This window comes from Apodemus sylvaticus, chromosome 4 (assembly GCF_947179515.1).
Source record: "Apodemus sylvaticus chromosome 4, mApoSyl1.1, whole genome shotgun sequence".
Lineage (NCBI taxonomy): Eukaryota > Metazoa > Chordata > Mammalia > Rodentia > Muridae > Apodemus > Apodemus sylvaticus.
This window is the reverse complement of record NC_067475.1, coordinates 110,426,752-110,450,125: the sequence shown is the minus strand read 5'-3', so window position 1 is coordinate 110,450,125 and position 23,374 is coordinate 110,426,752. Positions and strand designations below refer to the sequence as shown.

Genomic DNA, 23,374 nt, shown 5'->3' with positions numbered 1-23,374 from the left:
TCCTAAGTTGCTTTTATATGCCACATTTCTATGTGTGAAATCTGGCTTTAAGCATTTAGAAATATTATTTCTATGTATGAGGACATTTAGGATACTGAGGATTGAAAAAGAAAGTAGAGCAGCATAGACAGATGGCTTTGAAAATTAATCCCTGTCCCCAACAGTGAAGACTGATCTTAAGCACCCATGTAAATTAAGTATTGGGTAGTGTAGCAGCCTCTCTGTAATCCCTTCACTCAGGGCAAGAAGGGAGGGGACTGGACAGAAGATCCTCAGGGCAAGGTGGCTACCTATATTAGTGAGATCTGTGAGCTCTGGATTTAAAAAAAGACCTTGCTTCAGTACATAAAATAGAGTGTTGTCTTAGTCAGGATTTCTATTGACCAAGATTGACATCATGACTAAGATGCAAGCTGGGGAGGAAAGGGTTTATTCAGCTTACACTTCCACACTGCTGCTCATCGCCAAAGGAAGTCAGGACCGGAACTTAAGCAGGTCAGGAAGCAGGAGCTGATGCAGAGGCCATGGAGGGATGTTTCTTACTGGCTTGCTTCCCCTGACTTGCTCAGCTTGCTTTCTTACAGAACCCAGAACTACTAGTCCAGGGATGGCACCACCCACAAGGGGACTTCCCCCCTTGATCACTAATTGAGAAAATGCCCCACAGCTGGATCTCATGGAGACACTTCCCCTACTCTAACCTGAGTCAAGTTGACACATAAAACCAGCCAGTGCAACCGTGATCAAAGAAGACAACTAACTTCTGCTTTCCAGATGTACTCACACACAGATACTTCTCCCTCTCCCTCTCTCTCTTCCTTCCCCTCCCTCCCTCTCTCCTTACCCCCCTTTTCTCTCTCTTGTGTGTGTGTGTGTCTGTGTGAGTGAAACATGCATATACACATGTAATAAATATACATGCATATTTACAGAGGAAGTAATTCACCTGAGTGTATACCACTAGTAAGTATTAAGAAGGATTGAAAGCCTGGGGCCTAGTGATTGCTCAGTGTGGTCCTGGCAAGTTTCTGTTTTAGCAATAGATTCCTTTATTCCTTTGAGTCCTCTTAATACTTGCGACACATCCCTGGCCTTTATTTGCTTGAATTCTCTTAAAGCTCTGAATGAAATGAGAAAGCATCCAAAGAACTCCTAGGTGTTCTCCTATAGACATCTTTCAAGAACATCTGCGCTTTATTCCCACAGGTGCACATGATATGCTTCTAGGCTTGTTGTGACCATCATAACAACTGTTTTCTTATCTGCAGGTTTTAAATGCACAGAGAGCAGGATACAAAGCAGCCATAGTTCACAATGTAGACTCTGATGACCTGATTAGCATGGGATCCAACGACAGTAAGTACAGGTATCACTTCTCTTGTCTCCTGATTGACAGATCATTTGAAATGAAAGTTAACAGAATTTCTTCATTCATTTTCTGTTTATATAGTGATGTTTTTTCAGTATCAGATAATTCCTAGCTCTTGTGGTAATCTTAATTCCCAACCAGGTAGAATTGACTTGTCTTTTTTCTGAACAGTTAAGGTTTTTTGTTGTTTTGTTTTTTGTTTGTTTGTTTTAGCTTATGTGTTTATTATTTATTTGTAGATATATTCTTTTAAAAAGAAACCAAAAACTATAAATAGTGATGTAGTTACTTGTTAAGAATGCCATGGAAGGCCTGTAAGATGGTTTAGTGAGCAAAGGCATTGAGGTAGGTCTAATGACCAAGTTCACGCTCCTTTCACTGCACAGTAAAAGGATGAGAATCCATTCCTGAAAGTTGTCCTCTGCCTATCACATGCATGCGGAGGACAGACAGACAGACAGACATACACACACACACACACACACACACACACACACTGAATAAAAATGTAGTTAGGAATACTGTACATTCATTTTTGTAATTTATTTAGATACATACATTAAAGTTTAAGATGTATAAGTGCTCTTGACTACAGAGTCATCTCTCTAGCCTTTTTGGGGGTGGGTGGAGTTCCCACTGAAGCTGGAATGTACTGATTGGGGAGGTTTTGCTGACCAAGCCCTAGGAATCCTCCTGTCTGTCTTCTACTACAGAAATCACAGGGCTTTTTATGAAAGCTTTAGATAACCAAACTCAGATCCTTATAAACAGAGCAAACATTTTATCCATTTAACCATTTCTCTGGTGGATGGGTGGATGGATGGGTGGATGGGTGGATGGATGGGTGGATGGGTAGATGGATGTATGGATGGGTGGATGGGTAGATGTATGTATGGATGGGTAGATGGGTAGATGGATGTATGGATGGGTGGATGGATGGGTGGATGGGTGGATGGGTGGATGAGTGGATGGGTGGATGGATGTTCTTTTGCTTGCTTCTTCCTTCCTTACCTCCCCCCTCTCTCCCTCCTTCCATCCTTTCTCCCTTCTTTCCCCATTCTCCTCTTCCTCCTCCTTTTTTTTAATTTTAATTTTTGTTTTTGTGATAGGATTTCTCTATGTGTTCCTAGCTGTCCTGGAACTTACTGTGTAGACCAGGTTGGCTTAGAACTCCCAGAAATCTGCTTGCCTCTGCCGGGCGAGTATCACAACTAAAAGCGTATGCTGTAATGCCCAGCCTCGCATATGCTTTCTTATATTGGGTGGCCATTTACATCACTTGGATACACTCATAATTTTTATTTGAAATAAGAATATTTTCTTATTCCAAATATTGCTTCCAATGGGGGAAATGAGGCAACTTTAATGAGCCAGCTATCCTTTTTCAGTGGTTTTACTTGTTTTTGTTTTGAGATAGGTACTGTGCAGCAAGCGCAGTGAACTTGCAGAGATCTGCACCAGCCTGGCCTTGCCTTCAGTGCCATGATTCAATGATTTTTTTTTTTTAAGTTGTATCCTTCACTCAATTTAGTTTCTACAACTCAGAGTTTTTAATTCATTTTTTTGAGAACTTTATGTTTGTGTTCTATAGTTACATCATTTCTCTTCCCTTCTCTCATCTCTCTAAGATCTCTGTGTTCCACTCTCTCAGATTCATGATTTTTCTCCTTTAATTGCTGTTGTTTTACACACTGCTGAGTTTGTTTAGTGTTGTCTGTATGTGCATGTGGTTAGGGCTGACTACGTGGGATTTGATAACCTATTCGGGTCTCATCTTGGAGACAACCTTTCTCTCTTAGATGCCATTGATTGCCTGTAGCTTTTCATGTAGAAGTGGAGCCTTGTGAAATGTTTCTCATCAATGTTGACATGTTAACTGGTTGTTTTTGTGCAGGTCTTGTTTGGGCAACCATATTGTTGAGATTTCCTGGGTACAGTTTTCCTGTCTTGTATAGAAGATACTGTCTTGCAGCAGGCATCCTGGTCTTGTCTCTTAGAATCTTTTTGCTCCTCCTTACGTGATTTCCTTGAACCTTAAGTGAAGGTTGTGTTGTAGATGTTCCAGTTGAGGCAGGGCACTCCATTGACACTGTTCCTCTGTATTGTGACCAGTTGTGGATGTCTATAGTAGCTTCCATCTGTTGCAAAAAGAAGCTCCTTTGATGAGGCCTGAGAGCTACACTTACCTGTGGGCTTAAGGATAAGTATTTAGAATGAGTTAGATATTACACTGTTTTAGGAAAGTGGCAGTTTTAGGTTCTTCACTAGAGTCCATGACTTCACCAACCATGGGTTGTTGGCTAGGTTTGAGGTACATGCACGAATTCCATGCTATTGAGCAGCCTTTAAGCTCAATTAGACAGCCGTTTGTTATTCCCTGGTCGAATGTGTCTGTGTCATTGTTGTGCCATTGAGGATGCCTTCCTGGACAGTAGTTGTTGTGGCTTCTAAGCATTATAGCTGAAGAAGATTGTTGATTGCTTTTCCCCTTCCCTCTGGGCAGCTTGCATAGCATCTTTTGATACTATATCAACTCTGGGAGGCAACTAAGGGCAATGAAAATCACCTGTATTGTTTGGGGGGGGGGTGTTTTCTTAGGCCACCCTGAGCAATACCTTGAGGTAGAGTTTTGACATCTTGCACTGGGGTTTTTGTTAGGTTACCACTTGGGGAGACCATTGTCATCATGTGTGATATAACTCCATTAAAAATTACATGTGTGTATGTATTTCTGTGTGTATGTATGCATGTGCACATATATTGTGTATATATTTTTGAATAAGCATGTGTTTCATGATGGCATTTTGAAACCTCCAGATTGGTATTTGACTCTCTTTCCCTTTTCTCTCTCTCTGTCATGCCTTCCCTTTTCCTCCCCAGTTAGTCTATCCCTATTTTTCTCATTTCCCCTTTATGCTGCCTAAACTTTAATAAAATCTCTCTAATTGCAGTTGTTTATTGACCACATTCATGGTTATAAGATCTTTTATTTACATTTAGTTTTATACCATTATGTCTTTTACTAGTGAGCTTTCAATGATTTATTACATATGCAGAGGTAGAACAAAGAGTTTTCTTGGAACAAAAGGTGACATGAAGGTATGGACTGAGATGGTGCACTGGAATATATTTAGGACTCTAAACAGCCCCATCTTCAATAAATAGCAGATAGGCAAATCAATCTTTATACCCTATGGAAAGTGTTTTCCTATTGACTTTCCTTACTTCTAATATGGTAAGGCGAAGTTATATTTAAAATCTAATGTGTTCCTTTATTTATATTGAATGATTTCACAGTCAGGACTGTGATGATTAAGGAGTCTGCAAAACAGACTCTAAAATGTCCTAGCATTTCAGCACAGCCTGACAGCCATGTCATGGGCAGCACAAGATTTGTGAGTGAAGTGGGGTTATGCATCCAACAAGGCAATGCTGTTCTCATGAAACCTATAACATGTACATATTACGTAGGCATCACCTTGACCATTTGTTAGTTCTCAGTGGCAAAACATCTTAAGCACTTATTTTTGTTTTTGGAATACATAGTGCATCCTCATTGCTAGCACACTAGAACTGCTCTTGAGAAACGTCCGTTTGGGCTTCTTGCCCATTTCAGAATCAGGGTATTTAGACTTTTTTGCTAGTGAGATTTTGGATTTCCTTATATTGTCAGACCTTTAGCTTGCAAGTATTTTCTGTCATCCTATAGGCTGTCTCTTAAAGTCTACTGATTTTTTTCCTTTGTTGTGCAAAAGGTACTGTAGATTTAATTGTATTCTTTTATCCTTTTAAAATACTTTCTTTTAATTCTTTTTAAAATCTCAGTTGACACATTCTAACTCAGTCACATTAGTGACCTGTATATATTACTGGCAAAATAAAAAGAAGGCATCCTTTGGCCACAATTCTAATTCAAACTCAAGCATCTTATTAAAATTCTGTATCATTCTTAATATCATAGTTCAGAAAATATTATTTCTAATAATTACAAGTCAGTAGTCTCAAGTCAAATCTTGCTACTTTATCATAGTATCTTCATGGAAGAATAACATTTTTTTATGAAGGGAATATAATTCTAAGCTCCGTTAGAATAAAATTTAGGGGTTGGTAATATGACTCATTAGACTGAGCAATCTGAGTTCAAACCCTTATGAAATGCAAGCTGTAGTAATGTGCATTGGTAATCCCAACACTCCTACAATGAAATAGGAAGCAGAGACAGGAGAGTCAATCAGAAGCCTATGAGCCAGCCAGCCTGGACTACATGGCCCTGCAGAAACAAAAAAAAAGACCCTGCCTCAATAAAGTTAAAGAAAAGTATTAGTACTAGTACTAGTATTAGTATTAGTCAGGGTTCTCTAGACGAAAAGAACATATAGAATGAATCTATACACAGAAAGAAGATTTATTAGAATGGCTTCCAGTCTAGTCCAGCTAGTCTAAAAATGGCTGTCTACCAATGGAAGGTCCAAGAATCTGGTTCAGTACATGGGGGTGGATGTCTTAGATGGGCGTTAATGTATGCTGGGATGCTGAAGAAGTAGGCTCCACTGCCAGTGAGAGCTAGCAAGAGTGAGAGCAGGTAGAGAAAGAGAACTAACTTCCTTCTTACAAACAAACAAACAAACAAACAAACAAAGCACTTTCCCTTGATTAACTCACACATAGTGAAACTAACTGCTTTTTAGTTAGTAATATTAAAAAGATTTGGGTTTTTTTGCTATCATATTATTTTATTATTATATTTTATATTATATATTTATATATTTTTAAAATAATATTATACAAATATTTTATTATTTAAAAATTTAAATTTAAATAGATTTTGTTCACGGTTTTCCTCCTTCAAGTTTTTCCATATCCTCTCCCCTTCCCTACCCTTATAATTTTTAGCTCTTTCCAAAATATAAGCAAAAACCCAATATAATTATATGCCTCCCCCAAACCAAGAAGATAAAATGCTCCCCCCATACCACCAAACTGAAACCAAATAAAAGCAGACACAAAATCTGTAGAGTTTAATTATTGAATATGTGACCTCTCCTGGAGTGGTAGAAATACCCACTGAAAACTGATTTTCCCTTTCCCTGTAGGCATAAGGCATTCAGTTGTTAACTGTTACTCTAGTGGCTAGGTTTCCATCCATCCATCCATCCATCCATCCATCCATCCATTCAAAAAGTATGATCAAAGTTGGATAAGACAAATCAACAGACAGAAAAGGGCCCAAGAGAAGGCACAAGAATCAGAGATTCATTCAATCAGACACCCAGAAATCCCATAAAAAACACTGAATTGGAAGCCATGATTGTAGTGGAATATAATCACCAAGGATGACTGCTCAGACATGGGTTTAAAGCAATAGAAAGTCTTTTTTATTTAGTATTATTGTTTATTGTTCAAGATCCCAGTATAGTCTCAAACCTTTCTCTGGGCAAGCTATTAAGCACAAAAACTATGCCCTGGGTTGACATACCTCGGCTAACAAGAATAATTAGCCAGAAGCAGAACTATAAAGGCCAAAAAGCAAGGTTAGTACATTTTGAGACTTTCCCATAACTATGGACTTTGATGGGTTAGGTTTTTGCTTTAGTTTTGGCAGGTGGTGCTGTCTGCATGCTGAGTTTTACAGCCTAATGGGCACTTTGTTCCTACAGTCAGTTGTGCTAAGGTCTTGGGGCTAAGGTCCCTTATGTCCTTCCAGATCCTTTCCCCTTTTCTTCCTACCTAACTTTCACACACACACACACACACACACACACACACACACACACACACACACACACGGGGGTGGTGGGGTATGGGGGAAAGAGAGAGAGAGAGAGAAAGAGAGTTTTTATGAGCTCTCCTCACGTTGCTGTAGAGGCCTCGTTTGTCCTCCATGTCCCCTCTGAGTCTTACGCACTTCCCACCTCCTCATAAGATGTCCCACCTGTAAGACAGTCTGAGGCAATGGTGCCACAAAGCTTGTGAAAATAAACAACCAATCGCTTAGTGACTTAAGGTTTACTGCAGAACCAGAACTCATACTAGACACTGTTTGGGTGACCAGAACCTGAGACTAGAACCTAAGATAAAGCCAAAAAATCCTGGTCTCAAAATAAAAGAAAAACTAGTAATAAAATGACTCCTAATGACACTCTGCTGAGCTCACAGATCAGTGCCTTGCTCAGCCACCATCAGAGAAGCCTCCTCCTGCAGCAGATGGGAACAGATACAGAGACCCACAGCTACTATGCAGACATTGAAAGACTTTGGAACACATACTTAAATAAGCTGTCCCCATCAAATCCCTCTCTGCAAAAGATTGTTTTTATTTGGTTTCTGATTATTTTATTTACATACCTGAATTGTGTATGTAAATAAAATACTCTCTCTGCAAAGATTGTTTTTATTTGGTTTCTGATTATTTTATTTACATACCTGAATAGTAGGTAATTTTTTATTAGATATTTTCTTTATTTGCATTTCAAATGTTATTCCCTTTCCTGGTATTCCCTCAGAAAACCCCCTATCCTATCCCCCTCCCCCTGCTCACCAACCCACACACTCCACTTCCCTATCCTGGCATTCCCCTACACTGGGGCATCTAGCTTTCTCAGGACCAAGGGCCTCTCCTCCCTTTGATGTCCAACAAGGCTATCCTCTGCTACATATGCAGCTGGAGCCATGGGTCCCTCCATGTGAACTCTTTGGTTGGAGGTTTAGTTCCTGGGAGCTCTGGGGGTGCTGGTTGGTACATATTGCTGTTCCTCCTATGGGGCTGCAAGCTCCTTCAGCTCCTTCGGTCCTTTCTCTAGCTCCTCCATTGGGGACCTTGTGCTCAGTCCAATGGTTGGCTGAGAGCATCCACCTCTGTATTTGTCAGGTACTGGCAGAGCCTCTCAGGAGACAGAATTTAAAAGAATTTTTCAAAAAAAAATTTTGGTGGCATTTTATTTTTGTTTTAAATATGGAGGTCAGGGTCAACTTTCTTAGGATGTCTAGGAGGAACTTGAACTCCCTAGCTCCTTGCCTCATGCCAGGTAATCTGTCACCATTTCCCTTGAGAGCAGAAATATGGTGTTGCCTGTTAGCCTCCTCTGAGTGGAGACTTCTTACACTGGTGGCTTGTTTCTGTCTTTGAAATGAGTATATAAAATACATTTTCCTCTGTACTTAGGAATCAAAGTTATGTTTGGGAAGGAAGGCTAAAATTTTGCCCTCTTTTTCTTTAATAGTTAAAGGCTTTTTCTTTTTTTGTAGAAGAGTAAGTCAAAGGAAAATATTAAAGATAAAAACTCTCTACCTTGTAAGCCTGTTGCAAGAACTAAGTGAACATGTACCAGGGAATTTTTGTGTAATTATTTCTAATTGCATTTGCTGCTCTTAGAGAGACCCTTAAGTATTGCCTTGTTATAAACTTACTGTTCTTTTATACAGTTGATACATTAAAGAAAATTGACATTCCATCTGTCTTTATTGGTGAGTCATCAGCGAATTCCCTGAAAGATGAATTCACATATGAAAAAGGGTAAGTAATGTATATCAGAAACATTATGTAACTTCAGATTGTTCCTTACTGTAGAATAGAATTATATAATCATAGTTATATTGACATTTGCTTATTTAGTTAGAGACAGGGTCTCACTATGTTTCCCTGACTGCCCTGGAAAAGATTGTTTTATAATATGCTAATAGACTGTGCTAAATTATCTCTTCTTAATACAAGCTATTGTAAAAAATTGTTTTTATTTTGTATCAAATGCAAAGTCAATTATGTATTAAAATTATGTTCATGCTACAGTGTGTTGCTAATGTTGGCATCAGTGTTACCAAAAAGATAGACTTTCCATTTTATAGTTTTTAATGTTTAAGTTTATGATGAGATATTTTATTGTTTGCAATTACTGGCAGACTCTCCGTTTCTTTGCATTTGCTATAAAGAACTTATTTGCAAAAATAAAAGCTTATGTTATATGGTGTGTGATTGCCAAAATTATGGTTGACAATTTTTCCATTACACATATGAACAGCTTCACCTTTCCTTTCTAATTTTTCTTCTTCAAGTTGCTTTCTGTCTTGCAAATGCCTTGAAAATTGCTTTAACATCACTCTGACTATTAGAGTAGTAGGTATCTGCCTTATTCATTAACGAGATCATTTGTTTCAAAATAGGTTTCTGGGTTTTAATCATTTTATAAAGTATCAGTTTTACTTTAATTTTTAATGCTACAGTCTAGTTACTTAGACACTGTTAACAATAATAGTATATTGGGGGAAGGAGAAATGGTTCAGAGATTAAGAGGGCATACTGGTCTTGTCAAAGACATGAGTCCAATTAGGAAAAGAACGACCTAGCAGTAAGTAGCAGGAGACTATGGCTAAAACGCCTGGTCTAGTCCTCCAGTCCTCCCGATGGACAGCACACTGCTGAGCACTGCAGACCTCTGCTTAGACTACAGAGCTGTCGAGCAGTGCCTTCATACCATGTAAAATGTGGCCATTCATGAATACAGTGAATAATTCTGATCATTGTTTTCATCTTATAGAATATAACCAACAGTATGGTTATATCTAAGAGAAATGAGATATTTGATAGTCTCAGATTCCAATCTCCACAACATACATATTTCTGTAATGCTTTCAGCCAAACAGTGGATAACATGAAAATGTAGAAGAAATTACTCTTTTGAATTCCTTGATGAGATTTTCTTTCATTCCACATCTCATAGACAAATGCAGGGGTCCAGGGGCTGTGTCTGTTGTACCAGGTACAATGGGTGAAGTATATAAGGGGAGGGCAGTATAATTTGTGTCACTATTTAGAGCAGGGTTTGTCAACCTTTGGGTTGCACATATCAGATACCTTGGATATAAGCTATTTACATTATGATTTATAGCAAAATTACAGGTATGAAGTAACAATGATATAATTTTATGGTTGGGATCATTACAGTAAGAGGGACTAAGGGTTCCAGAATTAGGAAGGTTGAGAACCCCTGCTCTAGAGTAGCTATAAAAAAAAAGATGTATTTATTTTTATTTTATATTCATAAATGTTTGCCTATGTACACATATGTGCACCATGTACATATCTCATACCCATGGAGGTTCTCTGTATTGGAGTTAGAGGCGCTTGCAGTCACCCGATACAGATGTTAGAGATTGAACCCCATTCCTCTGTAAGACCAGAAAGTGGTCTTAAGCATTGAGCTGCCTCTCTCCAGCCTCAGACTGTAAGAGGTTTATGTTGATGGAAATAATGAATGAGGCTGAGGTTTTTATTACATGCTACTAGAGGTAATACTGATTTTTTGTTTGGTTTTAAGGTTTATTATTTTTATTTTCTGTTTTTCCTTGTACGTAATATATATCCTGTGTATGTCTGGTGCCTGTAGAAATCATAAGAAGGTATTAGATCCCTATAACTGGAGTTATGGGTGGTTGTGAGCCATCATTTGGGGGCTGGGAATTAAAATTGGGTTCTCTGCAATAGCAGCAAGAACTTTTAACCTCTGAACCATCTCTGAATCATCCCTACGATTGTTATTTATGCCGATGTTATATATAAAATATAACTTTTACATAGTTCATTGCATTCAGTATATAATATTCCTCCAGGGATTATTCTGAACAATATGCCAAAGAGACTTAAAAATGTAAAAAGCATCCTTTAAATTGAGGGTTCTCAACTTTTCTAATGGGGCAACTCTTAAATACATGTTGTGACTCCCAGACATAAAATTATTTTTATTGCTACTTCATAACTGTAATTTTGCTACTCTTATGAATCATAATGTAAATGTATGCATTTTCAGATGGTCTTGGATGACCCTTGTGAAAGGGTCAGTCAATCCCTAAAGGGGTCACCACCCTTTGGTTGAGAACCACTGCCTCAAATTATGTAAATCATATCTTAGAAAATGAGTGTGCAGAGTAGATTTGAATTTAATGGCCATGTCATTAATTTTTTTGTTTTAATACAACTTGATAATTGTTATTAACTCTCAATTATTAATTTTTCTTTCTTCTAGGGGCCACGTTGTCTTAGTTCCAGAACTGAGTCTTCCTTTGGAGTACTATCTCATCCCCTTCCTCATCATAGTGGGCATCTGCCTCATCCTAATAGTCATTTTTATGGTAAGTCAGTTGACTTCTAATAATGATAAAAGTACTATGGGTAGATCCAAAAATCATTGAAAAATTAAGTAAGAGAAGCCACATAAGACATGTTGAATATGAGTTTTTATGTAAAGTCCTAGAAAAGGCAAATATAATGTGAAAGAAAAATAAACTGAAAGAACAGTTATTATGCACGGGGAACTGGAGATGGGTAAGAGATTGCTGAAAAGGTAGGAGGGGAACCTCCATATTAATGTTGTTGTCCCCTCTATCTAGAGCTGTAACACAGTCATGAATATGACAGCCATGTCATGTCTCAAAGACAGCACTTCATGTCACTCCTCTTCCTTCCACTTCCCGAGCCTCGGAGGACATATGTAGATGTCCCTTCTAGGGCTAGATACTCAAAAGGCCATGTGTTGTCAGAGCTTTGAGCATCCTTGCAAAATTGCCTCCCACTACAAAATTCTTTGGCCAAAGCTGACAGGAACATTAACTGGTGGCATAAGTGCAGAGATTTAGAAGGTGATGTGCAAGTCATATCATATCTCGTTAGCGAAAGAAAAGCATAGCTTCCCTACTAAGGCCTATGATCTCCATAGCACAAGCTTTTTCTTTTTTTGTATGTATGTGTAAGTATGTATGTATGATGTATATGTGTGGTACATGTATGTGAGTATGTGGATGTCTGCTTCCATATGTGCAAATGTGGAGCCCTGAGGAAGGTGTTAAGTGTCTTCATCTACTCTCCACCTTGCCTTGAGACAGGGCCTTGCACTAAACTAAAGCTCACTGTTTCAGATAGTTAGGAGGGAGCTGTCAGAACCTGCCTTTGTCTGTGTACTAGTGCTGGGCTTAAAGGAACATGTAGCCATGTTTGCAGCATTTTATATGGGTGATAGGTATTCAAATGCAGGTTCTCATGGTTATACAGCGAATGCTCTGACCAGCTGAGCTATCTGTCCAGTCCTTAGCTACCAGCTTTACAGGTCTACAGTCCTAGACATGAGTTTTCTCCTGTGGAATAGGCCCTGAATCCAGAGAGGAAGTGTTAGGTCACCATAGTAGTATCAGTCACCCAGTCTTGCTTGTCTTCTCTGTATAGTGTAGTATGCAAGGTATACTAAGTACAGTTTGCTGAGTAGACTGCTGATGACAGCTCTCCCCCAGCAGCTGCATAGTACCTCTGTAACGCAGGTAGGAAGCGCTCACCTCAGTTTTAGCTTAATTTCTCTATGTAATATGTATGACTAGCGGTGTGGCCAGCTCAGCAGTGCAGTCTTACTGACCATGTATCCACGAGAGGTAACCAACAGCAGTGGGAAGAGTTGGTATTACTTTGCAGGCCCCAGGGTACCCAGCTAATGACTCAGGACGGTAGCTCATCCTGGCCCTGGAATTTGTAGATAATCAATTGTATGACTTCTGAGAGTGGCTTTTCCACCATGGAGGGTGTCTCCATTCAAACTCTAAAAGTACTCTGTTTTTATGCATGTCTACATTGTTGTTGAACTTGTCTTTATAACACCTTCCCTTTTTTCCCATGCCTCTCTCCCTGCATTGGTCTGTAGACCCCTTTACTTCAATTCTTATGCATATGTATATATTCATGATTTTGTATATCTAAATAAAATTTAGGAACCAGAAGTGACATGTATTTGTGATTAGCTTACTTTGTTTGATATAATTATGTGCAGCTGCATAATTTCCTGAAAATGGTGTTACTTTTGTTGGCTAAAAAAATGTGTGTGTGTGTGTGTGTGTGTGTGTGTGTGTGAACAGTTTCTTTATCCATGTCAAAGTTGTTAGATACCTATATTGGTTTTATACTTGAGCTACCATAAATACTGCTGCATTTAACATTGATGTGTGTTTCTCTATGATATGTCAATCTATAGATGGATCATATGGAAGATAAGTATTAGTCTCTTTTGGAAACCTCCATATTAATTAACCTCCATATAATGGCTAGAATAGTTTATATTCCCACTAGCAGGGAGTAAGACCTCACATTTGTACATATCCTTGCCAGTGTTTGTAATTATTGGTTTTTTAATAACTGACATTTTGACTGTGGTAAGATGGAATCCCAATATACTTTTGACTTGAATTTCTCTGATGGTTTGTGAAGTTGAGCACTTTAAAATGTTATTAGCCATTTGTGTTGACTGCTTTGAGAACAGTCTTTTCATTTTTTTTAGCCTACTTATTGATTGGGTTGTTTGATTTCTTGTATGGTCTTTGAACTTTTAATAATCTAGATATAAATTCTGTCATATGTACAGCTAGGAAAGATATTTCTATCTTTGTGTAGGCTAGGCTATTTTTTTTTCACAGATGTAGCTGTTCACTGTATTCATGCCTTTTGATTTCATGGGATTCTGTTTGTCAGTTGTTGACTTTATTTCTTGAGTGGCTTAAGTACCATTGAGAACGTCTTGCCTTAGCTGGAATCTTGACGTGTTTTGCCTCCTTCCCCCATGTGTGAATTGTGTATGTGTCACTGTGTATATCATGTGGAGTTCGGAGGACAGTCTTGGATGTCCTGCAGGTGCTTTTCCCCCATATTTTCCATTATTTTTTTTTAAGACTGAACACGATTTGGTAGAATATAGGAGAGCACCGTGGAAGCCCTCAGGAATGCAGGGCTCTCCACTTGTTCAGGGGACCATGATTGGGGTTATATTTGACCCCACAGGCCTCACGAATGAGCCACTTCTCCATAACCATGTCTTTAAATTCATCTGTATTAAACCTGGGGAAGCCCCACTTCTTTGAGATGTGGCTCTTCTGGTAAGCAGGGAACTTGAGCCTCTATCACGTTCCTCATTCTGCAGCTTGGTGTAAGTGATAGTAGCCTGGCCAGTGTGAACCCTTGTCACTGTGCCCTGTGGCTTCCTGAAGGTGCCACACATACCTGTCTGGAGCCTGACACTCTAGCACAGGACAGCATCCTGTTAGTTGAGCCTCACTCGGATATGGAAGCCACCTTTGCCACATCATTCGTTCCCATGTATTTGTTACTACTGATACCAGCAATATCCGGTGCTTCAGAAGAGAACTGCTCTTAGACATCTGACATGATGTGGCCACAAAGTGGGAATTCATCAACTTTTGCCTTCTTCGAACCCAAGTCAAAGATTTGAATCTTAGTATGAGGGACACACCTGTGGCCCATAATGACAATGGGATTATCAGTGGCACACTAGAAGAAAAGCTATTGGGTTTTGTACTGGCTAGTTTTGTGTGTCAAGTTGACACAGGCTGGAGTTATCACAGAGAAAGGAGCTTCAGTTGGGAAGTGCCTCCATGAGATCCAGCTGTGGGGCATTTTCTCAATTAGTGATCAAGGGGGGAGGGCCCCTTGTGGGTGGTACCACCTTTGGGCTGGTGCTCTTGGGTTCTATAAGAGAGCAGGCTGAGCAAGCCAGGGGAAGCAAGTCAGTAAGGAACATCTCTCCATGGCCTCTGCATCAGCTCCTGCTTCCTGACCTGCTTGAGTTCCAGTCCTGACTTCCTTTAATGATGAACTGCAACGTGGAAGTGTAAACTCAATAAACCCTTTCCTCCCCAACTTGCTTCTTGGTCATGATGTTTGTGCAGGAATAGAAACCCCGACTAAGACAAATTGGTACCAGCGTAGTGGGGTATTCCTGTGACAACCTGACCATGTTTTGGGGAGGACTGTGGAAGGACTTTGGAACTTTGAGCTATAAAAGCCATTAGAATATTAAAAGCTCGGTGGAAAGTTCTGTAGGAGCTTGGAAGACAGTGCAAAAGATGGAGGCCTGGCTTGTGAAATTTCAGAGGGAAGATTAAAGACTCTGCAAGGGGCCATGTTTTGATTGTGAAGATTCTGTGGTTTTGGTTAGCTGGGGCTAAAGAATCAGCTGTGATTAACAAGATACCAGAACCACTAAAGCAAAACTTTGTGTTACTGGGACTATTGATGCTGGTTAGCTGGAGCTAAGAAATTAGCGGTGATTAAGAAGAGACCAGCATCACTGAGGTGAAATCTTCTGGGAAGTGTTTTCTGAGAGCACAGAGAGTGTGTTCCAGAGATAGCCACAGTTGTATTTTGTGCTGTGGCTGGACTTGGTACTGTGTAAAGAGTCACCCAGATGGTACTGGTTTTGAAGGCATGAAGGGGTCATGCATAGGAGTAGAGGCTTGTCACCATGAAGAGAGCCTATGAGAGGCTATTGGTGAAGCCTAATTACAGTGGAAGATAGCAATGTTTTTGAGATGCCAGTACCATGCAATGACCACCAAGAACAGCAGCAGCAGTGGAGCACAGGCAGCTGGAGCCTAGAAGACAAGCTGTGTGCTACAAAGGGCAGAGCTGGAAAAGTGACCCACGCCCTTGGAGGAGCCCAGAAGATCGTGAGTTGGATCCCAGACATTGAAACATTGGAGTTTGAGTTTTGCTTTTGGTTGTGACTGTGCCCTGATATGTTTCCCTCTTGAAGGAAAAAAGTATTTTAGTGGCGCTCACAGTTAAGAGACTTTGAATTTTTAAAAGACTTTGAATTTTAAAGATATTGGACATTTTAAGGTGATTGAACTTTTAATATGTAAAGACTGTGGGACTTTTAAAGTAATTTAGATCTTGGGGATGAATAAGAAAGTAAGGGTTGAGGCTTAATAGTGATGTATTTGTGTGTCAAGTTGACAAGGGGTCAATTGTACTGGCTAGTTTTGTGTGTCAACTTGACACAGGCTGGAGTTATCACAGAGAAAGGAGCTTCAGTTGGGAAGTGCCTCCATGAGATCCAGCTGTGGGGCATTTTCTCAATTAGTGATCAAGTGGGGGAGGGTGCCTTGTGGGTGGTACTACCTTTGGGCTGGTGCTCTTGGGTTCTATAAGAGAGCAGGCTGAGCAAGCCAGGGGAAGCAAGCCAGTAAGAAACATCCCTCCATGGCCTCTGCATCAGCTCCTGCTTCCTGACTTGCCTGAGTTCCAGTCCTGACTTCCTTTTGTGATGAACAGCAATGCAGAAGTGTAAGCTTAATAAATTCTTTCCTCTCCAACTTGCTTCTTGGTCATGATGTTTGTGCCCGAATAGAAACCCTGACTAAGACAGGTTTGTTGTTGATGTTGTGTTGTTTTGAGTTTTTTATTTCTACTTGTTTTTCTTTTGTTGTTTTTGGGGGTTAGTTTTGGGGAGGTCTTTTACTACCTTAGAATTTATCTGGTAGGCAAGGCTGATTGTCATGTGAGCCCCATGACTCCATTGACCCTGGCTCCCCAGTACTGAGATTAGGAGTGTGTGCCATCACAACTAGGTTATTTTATGTGGGCTCGGGATCAAACTCAGGTGTTTGTGCTTGTTCTTTATTGACCAAGCCAGTAGCTCCCAATCTGTGGGTCGAGACCCCTTTGGGGGTTGCATATCAGATATGTACATAATGATTCATAACAGTAGCAATGAAGTAATTTCATGGTTGTAGGTCAACACAAAATGAGCAACTGTATTATAAGGTTGCAGCATTAGGAAGGTTGAGAACACTGGATTAAGCTATCTACGTAGCCTACCTTTTAACAGCTTCAGAGTTTCAAGTTTTACATTAAAATCTTTGGTCCACTTAGAGCTGATTTTTGTGCAAAATGAAGTAAGAGGTCTGGTTTCATTCTTCTGTATGTGGATAGCCTACATTTCTTGCACCATTTGTTGAGGAGGCATCTTTTCTCCACTATTGTTTTAAAACCATTTGTCAAAGACCATGCAGTAGTGGTTGTGTGGGTTATATCTGGGTCGTTTGCTTCACTCTGCTATCTGCCTGGTTCTGCACAGTACTGTGTTGTTTGTATTGCCATCGCTTTGTGGTATAACTTCAGATCAGGTGTGAGGATGATGATGAAATGCCTCCAGCATTTTTTATTTGCTCAGGATTTCTTTGGCTTTCTGCTTTGTGTTTCCATATGAATTTTTAAGTATTTTTTCTTTTTCTGTGAATAAGAATGGCCTTAGAATTTTGGTAAGATTGCACTGAGTCTGTAGAGGTCTTTTAGTGGGTTGACCATTTTTCACAATAGTAATTCTCAGTTTCTTTAAGTGCTTTATTCTAATATTTTTGTGTGGTGTGTACACACATGCATCTCCGGAGCCTTCGTTCTTATCTCCGCTCCTATCCTATAGCCTCCGGCTGGTTTCTTGAGTGTATCTCAGCAGTCTCGGGCATGGCCAGCCCATCTAGTTATCCTCAGGATATTTCAGTGTACCATTTGCCCAGCTGTGTCTTTGTGTCTTACATCCTTTCTTCTGGTTGCTCAAGTATACTATTGGTGCTTTCCACTGTGTGATCTTTTTCTTGAAATTTTCAAATATTTCTATTTAGCTTCTTAAATCTACATTTCTTTTCTGACCCTGTTTGTAACATTTTTTTAAAATTTAAACTATTTTAATTCTTTCTAATTAAGGCTCCCCCCCTCCCCCCCAGACAGGGTTTCTCTGTGTAGCCCTGGCTGTCCTGGAGTTCACTCTGTAGACCAGGCTGGCCTCAAACTCAGAAATCCGCCTGCCTCTGCCTCCCAAGTGCTGGGATTACAGGCGTGAGATACCACCATCCGGCACATTATGATTTTTATCCATATTTTTAACTTCCTGATTTTTCTTCTCTTGCTGATTTTCCCCTCCAGTTTCTGAAATGATTAATCTGAATATTTATGTTGTGTTTCAGGTCACTAATCATTTCTACTACTAAACTTTTGGAATTTTCTTTCAGCATTTAATTCAGGGGCTGAAAAGTTAGGATATTTTAATGGACTCATGATATTTTAATGGACTCATGCCTTAATATTTTTTGTGTATGTTATACATTTGCATATTTAGATATCCAGTTTTATTTATGGATATTTTACTTGAAGGCACCATCCCCATTACCAGTTTTTATAAAAAACAGACAGCATCAAACCTTATAGGACCTAGAAATATATTAAAACAGATGAGACCTTAGCCCACTTAATCACTGATGATAATAAAATAGTAATGGGAAGACTATTCTGAATATGCTGTGAAGAACTGTTTTAGATAATTATAAAAATGATAAGTGAATGAAATGAAGAAAACAGGGGAAAGGAAAAATGAAGGAGAAACAAGATTTAAAAAGCAATAGGAGAATAACGTAATAGAAGGGAATTGAAGAAAGCATGAGATCACATACAACTCAAGAGCGTAGATTTCACAATCAAGACAGGGTGGGAAACCAAAGTTAGATAAATGAGATCAAATATACAAGCCTGGCCGCGTGAGCACACGCAGGGAGCACAGGCGGTCACAGCACCCAGCACTCCGAGCCTCACCCCTGCAACCCACACGGTGAGGACAACCAGCTCCTTCCTGCATGTGCAGCTTCCTCATGAGCCCATAGCGCGAGTGTGGAGGAAGAAGCACGTCCCAAACAAGACATAGCTGATACATACGAGGTAGAAAAGGATTAACAGTAGAGCAAAGGGGGTGGAGGGGGAAACAGTGGGAAAGGCAAGATAGAAAAGAAAAACATCTTAACAGCGAAAAGGCATGCAACCAGAAGAATGTATGAATAGGAATATTATTCTAAAAAAATCACAATTCGCTGCTCAAATTGATGTGAAAAGGAAAACGTAAAAGTAAAAGCAGGTTAGAGCAACGGCACTGTCAGCAGTGCAAAGGGCAGCGGAATGACCAGGCTTTACTCCAGCACATGCAGCACAGCTCCTGCCTGGGATCCCAGCACCGGTGAGCGCTGGGCGCGGGCTGAAGGTGACATCATCTCTTGAGGCCCATCTGGCTGTGTGTATGAGCTCCAGTTTCCGTGTGAGACTCTGACTCAAACATACAAACAAAAAAACCCAAACCAACCAACCAACCAACCAAACAAACAAAAAAACACCACCACCAACTACAAAAATAAAATAAAATAAAATCCCCCAAACAAAGTAGATACTGTTTTCTATCTCTGGCCTCCACATACATTCATACACGTGCACCTAGACACACATGTGCATACATGTAAATACACATGTATATAAACATACAAAGCAAAAGCAAATAAAAATAGGGAGCAAAGTGGGCCAGTGAGGAATGAAGCATTGGAGTCCTTACTAGTTATATATGCATGTTTGTTGCTGGGCGCCATTTGTAGCACATAGTTTTACTACCTGGCTTTAATGTTCCTGGGCGGGCCATGTTGTCAGCCACCTGCCCAGGTTCTCTTGGATCTGTGGATGAAAGACAGACAGACAGACAGACACACACACACACACACACACACACACTAGCTCATTTTCAACCTGCCTCCCATGGCTAACTTGTCCATACTTTTACTCCTAGCTCAACTCTTCTAAATCTTCCCTCAGCTCAGCTGCCCATTTGGTTACCTTCTGTGAAGCCCATTGGTCTTGCTGCGTAGAACGCTTTCAGGCTGCCTTTCCAAGGGTCACTTTCCCTTTCCACCTATATTTCGGAAGATCTTTTCTGCAGCTCCATCTGTTCCGTCTCTCCCTGCAGTATCTTGATTCTCCTCCACCTCTCTCCTAGCCTGTGGGAATCTGGATGGTCCACCAAAGTATCTCCACTAATAGAACTTTCTTTGTGTACCATAGACCTCTGCTGGTCATAGTTAGCTTAGTAGTCTGTGGGATTGGCGATCTTTCTCACTCTTTGAGACTCCCAAGGTTATATTCAAGAGGGTGGCTAATGCTCTAGCGGGGGCATCTCTCAAATGTGTCAGATACATAAGCAGCAGCCATAGCTTTGAGATGTGTCCAGAGGAAAGACCTGTGTTCATATGTTCACGATTTATGTACTTCTCCCCATGCTGGGGAATGCACTGAGAGTTCCTGGGTTCTGTGGTCATGACTGGCAGTTAGGCTAGTGAAGAGTTGGAGCCCATGCTCAGGCTATCAGACTGTGTGGTTATTTCCATCGATAAACCCGCTCCAGCCACCAAAGGTGGCGTATTTACTTAACCCCCTGAGCCAACCCTCCCGTAGCCCACGGTGTAAGCTTGTCAGTATCTGTCTCTTCTGCTTTTCGAAGTGTTCCAGGGCTGAACCTTGTGAAATGACAGCTGCCTGCCTGTGGTTGTTCATTCTCAAGCCTCCCAGGCTAGCTCAGCTTTAAATACAGACTCCCAGTCAAGAACTCACCCCCTACTTATAGGGTGATAAAACGGGGTTCCTCTCTATTACCTCACTGGTTGCCAGAGGTATCCTTCTTACCTAATCCAGGATTGCATTGGAGGTGGTGAGCTATAAGCCCTGGGGACTAGGAAAAGTCTCCTCTCCCCAGAGGCACACAGCTTAGTGATGAGCCCTGTCTTCTCCTTTTCCTCCTCCTCCTCCTCCTCCTCCCTCCCTCCCTCCGTCCCCCCTTTCTCTCTCTCTCTCTCTCTCTCTCTCTCTCTCTCTCTCTCTCTCTCTCTCTCTCTCTCTCTCTCTCTCACACACACACACACACACACACACACACACACACTCTCATGCACGCGCATGCACCTGCACACACCCCGTTGGCCACGGCTGCAGACATTTGGTGCAGCCTACCTTTCCTCAGTCTCTCCCATCACTTCCTTCCCATTGTCTCTCTGGCTCCCTCACTGCCATTCTGAGTTTCCAAGGCTGACTTCTCCTTTCTTCTCCTGATGTCTCTTTAAGCAGTCATGTGCTTAAAGTCCTCCATTTTTCCTTGGAGGCCTCAACTTCTAATTATATTTATAAGAAGTTATTTTCAGCATAGTAAGACAGTAGTTTCTGTTATTCATAAACTTCACTAACAGTTTTAAGAGAATTTTTTGTCATATGTGGAGTGAGTTCTCTTTATCCTTGGCCATCTGTGCCTTGCATTGTTGTTAGATGTTTATGTGATTTGTCTTTCCAAGAAGCAGACTTAAGTTCTGCATCCATAATAAACCAGACTCTTACTGCTTTGAGATCTATATATTCTCAGTGAGCAAAATACAAATTATTTTTTTCCTTGTTTGTTATTGAGACAGGGTTTTTCTGTATAACAGCCCTGATATCCTGGAACTCACTTTGTAGACCAGGCTGGCATTGAATTCATAGAGAACTACCCACCTTTGCCTCCCCAAATGCTGGCATTAAAGGCATGTACCACCTGCCTTAAAAAAAAAAAAAAAAAAAATCCTTTCTTCTTTTTCCTTAAATTAACTTGTATTGCCCCTTAGGGGATTTAGGTGAATCTTCTCTCTCTCTCTCTCTCTCTCTCTCTCTCTCTCTCTCTCTCTCTCTCTCTCTCTAAAAAGATTTGTATTTTTATTTTTGAGATTATAATATGATTACATTTCTCCATTCCCTTTCCTCCCTTCAAACTCTACTATATACCCTTCCCTACCTTCCTTCAAATTCATGCCCTCTTTCTTTAAACTGTTATTCATGCATGAGTATGTATACAATACATACATGCACACACACATATTCCTAAATATAACCCATTCAGTGCATATAGCACTTCTCCTATGCATGTTTTTAGGCTGACCATTTGGCCTTAGACAAGCAGTCGGTGTGCTCCTCCCAGGGAGGACCCACCGACCATCTCTCCCACTGCAGCTTCCCTCGGCTGCTTTTTGTCATGTAGTTTGCTATGTTTAGTGTAGTCGACCTTGTTCAGCTCACATTTGGGCAGGAGTCTCAGTGAGATTTTATGGTGCACTTTCTGGAATTACTAGGAGATACAATTTCACAGCAAATGTCCTAATTCTTTAACTCCTAAGAATCTTTTTGCCCTCTTCTGCAGTGTTCCCCAAGACATAGGTGAAGGGAGTATTTGTAGGTAAGTCGTTGAAACCAGGCTGTACAAGTTATTTAAAGTGTCATCCTTATTGTAAGACATTCTTTTGTTTTTCCTTCTAGGTGAAGGAGACTCAGTTCTAGCCTTTTTCTGTTTGTTCTTTGGCCACTTGTGTTTTAAATTGGCATACATGTCTATGTGTCAGCCTACCATCAGTGTGGCTGCTGTTCAGCCCACAGCATCTCAAAGCTGCTTCAGATAGTTGAGTACTTCAGGTTGTCTAATGTGGGGTCCAGTGAAAAGCTTGCTCTTTCTCCAGTGAGTTAGAATTTCACCTTCCTTCATAATTCATGCTCTTTTCTGGGCTGCTGAGATTCTAGGTGGTAAAGAGGCTTCACTAGAAACCCCTTACCTACTAGAGTTGTTTTGTGATTCATGGATTACTTTATTAAAGTTTTAGATTTCTGACACATATTTTCCAGGATCTTTTCATATTTATTTCTAATTCAGTTGTACTGGGGTTAGAAACCTGTTATGAATCCTTAGGTAATCCTTACACAACTGTTGTGTGACATCCTCTTGTAGTCACATTTTATAATGCTGTTCACATATGTGGAGAATACAGCTACATGTTCTTCATTTAAGTTTGTGGATTTGTCTAGCTTAAAAAAAATACTATTTACACAGCATAAAATTAACATTTAAAATGCATAATTTAATGCTTTCAGTATATTCACAAAATTCACAAAATTCAGCTTTGACTATAGTTGTCTTTTTTGTATTCTTAGATTTTTTTAAAAACATTCCATGTGTTGTAGGTTTTCTAAAACAATGCTAAGCAATAGAACACTACTATTATTTACATTTTTTATTTAATCTTTTTTTACACTCCAGATAAAATCTTTTTTTAATCCTCCTCCTGGTCCACCCTCTGACTGTTCCACATCCCATACCTCCTCCCCGCATCTCCATGAGGATTCCCCCCACCCACTCCTCACCGGGCCTTCCCACTCCCTGGGGCCTCCAGTCTCTTGAGGGTTAGGTGCATCTTCTCTGACTAAACCCAGACCCGGCATTCCTCTACTGTATGTGTGTTGGGGGGGCCTCATATCAGCTGGTGTGTACTGCCTGTTTGGTGGCCCAGTGTCTGAGAGATCTTGGGGGTCTAGGT

General features: G+C 40.3%; 1 protein-coding gene and 1 pseudogene across 2 annotated transcripts in view; one reads left to right on the top strand and one right to left on the bottom strand.

Annotated features, from left to right (window-relative positions):
• Rnf13 (ring finger protein 13) overlaps positions 1–23,374 on the top strand; it is a 94,743-nt gene that overhangs the window by 54,297 nt on the left and 17,072 nt on the right. For both annotated transcript variants that reach the window (XM_052180482.1, XM_052180481.1), the window contains 3 exons: positions 1,269–1,356; positions 8,792–8,882; positions 11,386–11,491. In XM_052180482.1, the coding sequence (XP_052036442.1) occupies positions 1,269–1,356; positions 8,792–8,882; positions 11,386–11,491 (285 nt within the window). The remainder of the gene's footprint in view (positions 1–1,268; positions 1,357–8,791; positions 8,883–11,385; positions 11,492–23,374) is intronic.
• Positions 13,825–14,651, bottom strand: LOC127682458 (60S ribosomal protein L10-like; annotated as a pseudogene).